We start from the raw sequence: 8,121 nt of genomic DNA, 5'->3' as shown, positions 1-8,121 counted from the left end.
TAGTAAAAATAAAAGATATTTCTCAAAAATATTTTTCGTTCATAAATCAAACACTAAATTTTTTTTCGAAAAATATTTTCTAGGAAAACATTTTCCTTCGTACCAAACACACCCTAGGTGGTGCTTGAAAAACACTTTTTTTTAATCAAAAGGAAAAGAGTAGTATTTAAATTTTGTTGAGCTGCAGAAGGACTAATTATCTGTCGGCGCCAGGTCGCTTTCTGTCGGCATCAATGGTGATGATTATTATAAGAAAGAATAAGAAACCCTTTCCTTCCTTGTCTATTAAATTAAATTAAACTAACACCGGCGATTAAGTTTCAGTCGTTAATGTGGGAGGGAATCAAATGCGAATGAAGTCTCCAATCCATTCATCAGGTTCACTTCTCTTCTTTATCGTTATCTTCTATGTGCTGTGCCCTAACTATTTTATTTTATCGCAGATATGCTGCTTTTAGTGAGTGTCTTTGTTGCTTTAGGTTTCATCACAAAATAGTACAATGTTAATATTAGGATTAATTCCCTCTTTCATATTTCAGCTTCAATGTGTCAAAATATATATCCCAACCTTTGCAGCTGAAGTGCTCGTGGTCGCCAAATGTCAAGGACTCTTGCAGCAATTGTAGGAGGTGCTGCAGGAGCCGTGGCATTGGTGGGGATTCTGCTTCTCATTTGTTGCTTCTGTATTTTTCGTAAAAGGACTATTTCAACAACTTCCGACACAGGATCTTCTGATCCATCTGTTCAAGGTCATATCTCACTTCTTATTAAGTCAAACATTTCATATTTATTCTCCCAATTCCTCAAGTAATCTGAATCACTTGCAGTTGGAAAAAATGCTGGGGTTGAATTGACCTCACAAGATGCCAGGCCCTTCCACATAGAAGAATTGTCTTTGGCCACAAAAGGTTTTAGTGATAAGAGTTTAATTGGCCAAGGCAAATTTGGGGAGGTGTACAAGGGATTGCTTCATGATGGTATGCTTGTAGCAATAAAAAGGCGATCTGCTGTTGCTAGTCAGGAATTTATTGATGAGGTAATAGTAACTATGTACATCTTATGGAAACTACTGCACATATCGTTTGAGTTTTTTTTTTTTAAATCATACTATTCAATTTTTCATTCATCTTCCTTAGAAGTGACTACAGCAAATTTAACTAGAGCCTGTGACCAAAATGGTTATCTGCTATAATCAACAGACAAAAGGCACTAAATGCATCAGTTTACCCCCCAAAGAGCTTGTCACTTTCATGCCTTTATCACTTGCTGATTGAATGACCGTTTTTTAAGCCTTACTTACCTAACTCATAGCACAACTTTTTGCTCTTATTAGATTCATAGTAGTGCAGAAATTCCAGAATTCAAGGGCATTCAGTTTCACTCGGCAAAAGCTCAAACGTTCCTCTTAGTTCTTAGCAAAGTGAATAACCTGAATATAAGAAATATACCAAATGAAATAGAACACCAACAAAAAGTTATGGTTCTCCACAAACAACACCTAACCATCCGGGGTGCAAGCAAGCGTCTTTGAATCTTGGAAAGCTCCAACATAGTCTCTCGATATTCCTTAGGTCCCTTCAATCTCAAAGTGGGAAAGCTAACTTGAGTTTGCTTATTTTGTAAACACAGAGAATTGACTTTGAAATCTTGCTGGAATGATGTACAATCACTTAAAAGTAAGTGATATTGGAATTATTTCCTCCAGAAAGTTGTTGGTAACTACGTCGCAAGAGAAAGTGCTTCTTGCACTACATACAAAAAGGATTATATTCTTCATCATTGAAAAGAGAGAAGGTGTTATAATCTTGAGGACATTATTAGCAAAACTTGAATTGCAGAACATTGACAAGAAATTCAAGGTCTAGATGTCAAGCCCCAAACCTAGCCTGAGGCGGACCAGCTCTGTCTGAACTGTGCAACCTGCTATAGCACATGGACATAATCTGGAAATGTAGAAAATATACAATACTGCTTCCCGGCAAGGGAGCCACCATGTACAAATGACGTGCTCTGATAAGATGGAACTGTAGATACATAGAATGGCTACCTGGCCTGAAACATGAGCGCGGTGTAACAGACATGACATATACACATATTGGAATCATCAACACAAGTCTATGAAGCCTCTATGAATGAGCTGGAAACTGTACAACTGCCATACTGTCGGTATAGGGCCCCAACCTACCCAAACTTTCTATACAAAAACATATATAATCAAAAAGGAACTCTAGACTTGACTTAGCCCCAGGTAGAATGGAGCTCACCAACCAACAACTGATAGATGAAACAGATGTCTAACGAGACTTGCTGTTTTGAACTTCTAAACCTGCACTGTGAGGGCAGTGCAGCGTAGCGCCCCCGACATTATAAAAAGTGATGTGAGTACAATGGAATTGTACTTGTATATAAGTGGGTGTTTGGATTGACTTATTTTAAGTAGCTTTTGGCTTTTAGAACTCAGTGGAGACAAAGAACATGAATACTAGGAGGTCGTTTGGTAGAGTGTATAAAAATAATGCTACATAGAGTGTATTAGTAATGTTTGTAATAGTTACGCTTGCATTAATTATACATAGAAATTTTTTATGCATTGTTTGGTTTGGTGTATTAAAAATTGCATGCATTGCATAAAAATATTAATTTACAAAAATATCCTCCACAATTATGGTGGCAAAAATGTAAAAAGGGTTTTGAGGGGTAATTGGGTCTTTAACCATGCTAATGCATGCATTAAATCCCTTGCATTACTAATACCTAGAAATTCATGGTATTAGTAATACATACCTTAATACACAATAGAACGTATAACTAATGCATTAGTTATACATAGGTCCAAAAAATGTACCAAACAAGGTACTATTAACGCACTGGGTTAATGCATGCATTATTTCTCATAATACACTTTATCGAGCGACCCCTAGATGATTCTTCCTATCTTTCCTAGCTTAGGTGGACAAAATTACTTGGTGCATGTTACTGATGGGAGGTGGCAGGTATCCCGTGGAATTAGTTGAGGTGCACGAAAGTTGGCCCGGACACAATAGCCATAAAAAAAGTATTTTTGGTGAAATTTCATTATGAAATACTTGAAAGCGATAACTTTGAGCAGACAATTAACTTTTAAGTAAAATACATACCTTGATCTTTGAACATTGATATACTTTTGTGTAGATGTCGGTCGCTAGCACATGTAGCATATGCATACTAAATAACTTGTCATGTGTACCTTATGACGTTCAATAAACGCTCTACCGTCTAAGCTGCATTAACACGATGTTGCATTGAATTTGCGCGTAGCTTCTAGTCTTTGACATCAAAAAAGAAGCTTGGAATGACGAAAGGGACATGTGAGAATTTAGTCTTAGCTAGTGGAACAAGAAAGACATGGATCTAGTTCCCATATATGCATACATGTAACATTATCACATACATCCCAATCAAAGAGGAAAATTGTCTAGCCATCGGAACGACTCTCATCGCACCGGCATGTGTGGATATACCCAGTTTCCAAGAATGCTCCCAAAACAAATACGGTATATAATTTGGTTCATGTGGCCCTATGTATATATACATGTCTACAGCTTAACAACTTATAATGTATGGCATAAAACATTTGTGGCTTAATAGCCTATAATATCTAGTGAAATTTGTGACTCAATAGTTTAAAGGATATCTTTAACATCATTAAGAAATTATAGTCGAAGAACTGTAACTTAAATATCACATGAACCTTTTAAAGAAACATGAAACTAATCAATGAATATACATATGGATACCATGAAAGATTTCATCGGACGATATTAAACTTGAAACCTTTAATACATACATGTGTCATGCAAGACATATGACTCTATGAGCAACTAACATGAAGACTCGAGGTAGTTTTAATCATATAAATTGAAGGCAACTAGAGTGTCGTACTTAAAGAACTATAAGAAGCTTCATGTGACATCTTGAAACTTGTAAAACACATTTACAATATGGATAAGATATGGCTTTACAAATAGTTATGTACGAATACTTGAGGCATATGGATCATATACTCGTGAAGACCATAGAGAGTCTTATACTTAGAACTTTATCTATGAGTTTTTGTAGTCGTTATTCTTGCAAATGATTCATGTAACATATAATGTCTCAAATGGAGGAGCTACCGACCATTTTAGGTAACATGGCAGCTCATAAAATGTAAGAAACACATCGTACGAGAAACTCGTTAAAAAATCCCAAATTAGAAAGTTTAGCCTTACATAACTTGATTCCAATCCTTTAGCATATTATAACGATCAAATGTTCCTTTGATGCTTCAATCTATAATAAGAACCAGTAACAAGGCTACTATAAACAACTATACAACATAACCAGGCCATTTTGACAATTCGATAAACAGAATGCGAGTGTCGAGCTCGTGAGACTTTCAAATTAACGGCACTCTTCGTACTCAATATTTCGTATCACTAGTCAAGCAATATACTTGCCTTCTACGAGGCTAACCAATTAAACAGCAACTAAAACAACTCTCTACATACTCCCTCCTTGACAAATACATGAATCACAAAGGGCAAAACTTAGACCCACGGCTTCCCATCACTGCCTGTAAACTATACTTAAAACATCTTTAGGATCATATTTATGGAGATAAGAGGAGCCATACCTCTATGAAGAAGAAAACCGGTCTCTGCACTTTGTATTCTTCAAGAACAATACCTTTGCCTTCAAGAAAACATTTGGCTAAGTATGTTTTTATGATCTATGATGAGGAATACACTTGATTCTTGAAGGAATCAACTTATCTTAAGCTAGGGAGAGATGGAGATGAAGAACCCTTGATTTTCAGCCCCCAAAACATTCTGAAACTATGGCCAAATGAGCCCTCAAGTTGTAATTTATAAATTACAATTTTTCTGGTTGACATACCACGAGGTGCCACATGTCCATCACACCAAATTTTGGCTCTGCGTAGTCCGTTGTAAAACGCGCATAACTTCTTACTCTGAAGTTGGATGGACGAGTGGTTTGTCTTGCTAGAAAGTAGACTCAAAGACCTTTAATTTGATAGGTCGTACACCGCATAATTCGTTTGAACCTGGAGATATACTCGTTCAAAGTTGACCCTTTTGCGGCACATAAAGAAAAAATCATTTGTGATGTCCCTTTCGACTTAACTTAGACGTTAAAGCTTTTATCAATCCGTAACCTTATAACCACATACTAATTACCATATAGTACACTTAACATATGTACTCATTCTTGGCCTTATCCTTCGAGTTCGGACAAATTTGTCGATGTTCGCTAATCATACTGTAACTTAAAGACACGTGGTATAACCGTCGATGTAGCACTTTAAAACTTAAATCATTTTGGGACATAAGTCTTAATTCAATGCAGTAGTACACTGGATACTTGATAAATTTATTCATTGTCGACCTTATTCACCCGATCTCGGATAATTTCGTGAATGTCTAATCAGTCTTTTTGTAGTTTAGACGTATGAGGTATAACACTAAAGGAGGGCATTAATCGCGTGGTAAATATCAAAGCCAGTCGCTGGAAAGATGAATCTTGCATTAACAATCTTAGAGAAAGGAGCAAAGCCTGAACAATGCCTTATAGGAGGAATGCATGAATAGTTGCAGAGAGATGAGTTGTGACACCAGTTGCTGGGAGAGGAGTGGTGCTGGACCAAGAGGAAGAAAAGGAGAAAATACGAGCGACACACATTGGCTTGCACTGCTCATCGGTTATGAAAGCTAATTTGAGTCTCTATCGAGATCTTAGAGGTTCTGATACCATGTGAAAATAAAATAAAAAACTCCTTATTGACTTGATTAAGTAATAAAGTACAAAAGATGCTCCTTATTGGGAGTCATATGCCACACACAATATTGCAGATATTCAATTTCAATGCTAATCAGTTAATTAAATATTTTATAATTAAATACAGAATATCCTAAGATATCTTACAGAATATTTTGTATGATTTCCTCAACTACAATGAATATAAACATATGTGGATCTTTACACATTCTCTAGATATTCTAAGAGGCAGTGACCAACTATCCACATCTACTTCTCTGTCTAATTTCTCACAGTTTTCTTACTTCAAACTGCGTCAAGGGTCACATTCTGGTAACAAATTACTCCTCGGATCTATATGGATTTGTAAGAGATCAAGCTACAAATCTGGCCTCTTTACATTTTTTCGAATTGGAAAAATAAATAAATGTAAAGAGGCCAGATTTGTAGCTTGATCTCTTACAAATCCATATAGATCCGAGGAGTAATTTGTTACCAGAATGTGATCCTTGACGCAGTTTGAAGTAAGAAAATCTGGCCTCTTTACATTAAAATCGTTGAGACTTTGCTGATTACCTTGTATCAATATCAACAACAACAATAACATAACCAGTGTAGTCCCATCAAGTAGGGTGAGGTCTGGGGAGGGTAGAGTGTACGCAGACCCCCTGCCTCAGAGGTAGAGAGGCTCCTCGTGTCAATATCATCAAGTGAAAATATTTGTTACTTTTCTCCCAATTGTGGTATTATTTCATTGCATTATCTCCTTCCTAAACTGTGACCAACTACCGATAAACCCTTATAAGTTGTCAATGTGACCTTCCGATTTGAGAATTACGTTTTGCGCCACTTAGCCCAAATCCTTTACCTGAACAGTTTCCTTAAAAGTTCAAATCCAAACACAGGATGAGCAAGCAACTTTTTCTGTTACATTTGAAGCATCTTTTAGCTGCTTCCCTTGGACCACTCTTCTGTTATGTGATCAACATGATGTGAATAAGGCATGTCAAATCCAAGCTGCAACTGAGATGTACTGACGGGTTTGGGTCCTTGTTCCTTTGTGTTTTACACAGACGTTAACTTTCACAACATTTTAGTACCTCCGGCTTTAATTGGACCATCTTAGTGAACCTGGATATTAGGTGGATGAAACGAAACTTAAAGACATGTTGAGAGGACTATTATTGGTGAAGTCTTTACTTATCTTCTTTTTGTGATTGTGTCTGTAATGGGAGAAGGGACCTAGGGGTTATCTGGGTCACAAATTGATAAAATTGCATTGCACAACTGGCAACTGGGAAAGGAAAAGAAGTGGGTTATGTAGTCACATACTGAGAAAATAACTGTGTGGAATAAAGCATGTACTCTATGGTATTTGATTCCATTCTTGCTAACCATGGGGAGTCCTAAGTATCTTGCTGGACAAATTAAGTTATCATGATTCATGACAATGCATTTTTTTATGAAATAAAAAGTTCTCTTCAGCCATTCCCCCTGAAATGGGGGAGACTTTATTGCTGTAAAGAATTTTTTTCGAGCTCAGGTACAAACAACCCAGTCACGTGCTCAATTGAATATGCAACCATTAATAGTGTCAGAGGCACACTTCCATTTCTGGGTTGTCATGGTATTTGATATTATTTCTAAATTTTGAACTTCTATCCTCACCTCTCGAACTAGATAATGGGGTTGAGTTAGCTCCAAGGTCCATTTCTTTAACAACATGTTTGTCATCATCTTTTGGGTTGTTACTAAGGCCCTAATTCTTTTCCCTACCAATATCATATATCCAATATACTTGGAAGATCTACTGATGGTAAACATTAAGCTGGTATGCTGATAAAGCAACAACTATGTACATAAGCAGCAAACTATCAATACCTCTCATCAGTCGTAGGTGTATCATTTACCTCTCATCAGTCGTAGGTGTATCAGAAATGACTTATGATTGTTCGTATGACTATGTGTTCATTGTGGTTTGATGTATTCAGACTGTATCTCCTATCAGGTTCGCTATCTCTCATCTATTCAGCATCGGAACTTAGTCACCCTCTTAGGATATTGCCAGGAAAATGATCAGCAGAATCTTGTCTATGAGTACATACCTAATGGAAGTGTATCCATTCACTTGTATGGTAATCCTCTTTTTACTAAAACTTCTGTTTCATCCCTTTCCATTTTATACTTATTCTTTACCAATATTTTGTCCCAGGCAAATTTTGACTGTTTAGAGAATTGCCTCATCTTCTCTAGTTTGATTTCAGTACATTGTAGTGACTATTTTCCAAGTTCTCAGCTTCTTCTCCCCCCCCCCCCCCCCCACCC

General features: G+C 36.8%; 1 protein-coding gene across 2 annotated transcripts in view; it reads left to right on the top strand.

Moving 5' to 3' along the window:
- The first annotated feature begins 185 nt into the window (after positions 1-185).
- Positions 186-8,121, top strand: part of LOC102592375 (putative serine/threonine-protein kinase) — a 9,909-nt gene continuing 1,973 nt past the window's right edge. The window contains exons 1-4 of one of the 2 annotated variants that reach the window (XM_006338686.2): positions 186-378; positions 577-749; positions 828-1,036; positions 7,805-7,931. In XM_006338686.2, coding sequence (XP_006338748.1) covers positions 599-749; positions 828-1,036; positions 7,805-7,931 — 487 coding nt within the window. In that variant the 5' untranslated portion in view covers positions 186-378; positions 577-598. Of the gene's footprint in view, positions 379-539; positions 750-827; positions 1,037-7,804; positions 7,932-8,121 lie in introns of both variants that reach the window. The other variant, XM_006338685.2, reaches the window with a different exon arrangement.

This window comes from Solanum tuberosum, unplaced genomic scaffold (genome assembly GCF_000226075.1).
Source record: "Solanum tuberosum cultivar DM 1-3 516 R44 unplaced genomic scaffold, SolTub_3.0 scf00004, whole genome shotgun sequence".
NCBI classification, from domain to species: Eukaryota; Viridiplantae; Streptophyta; class Magnoliopsida; order Solanales; family Solanaceae; genus Solanum; species Solanum tuberosum.
Note: the sequence above shows the minus strand (reverse complement) of the source record. Positions and strands in the feature narration are given on the sequence as shown.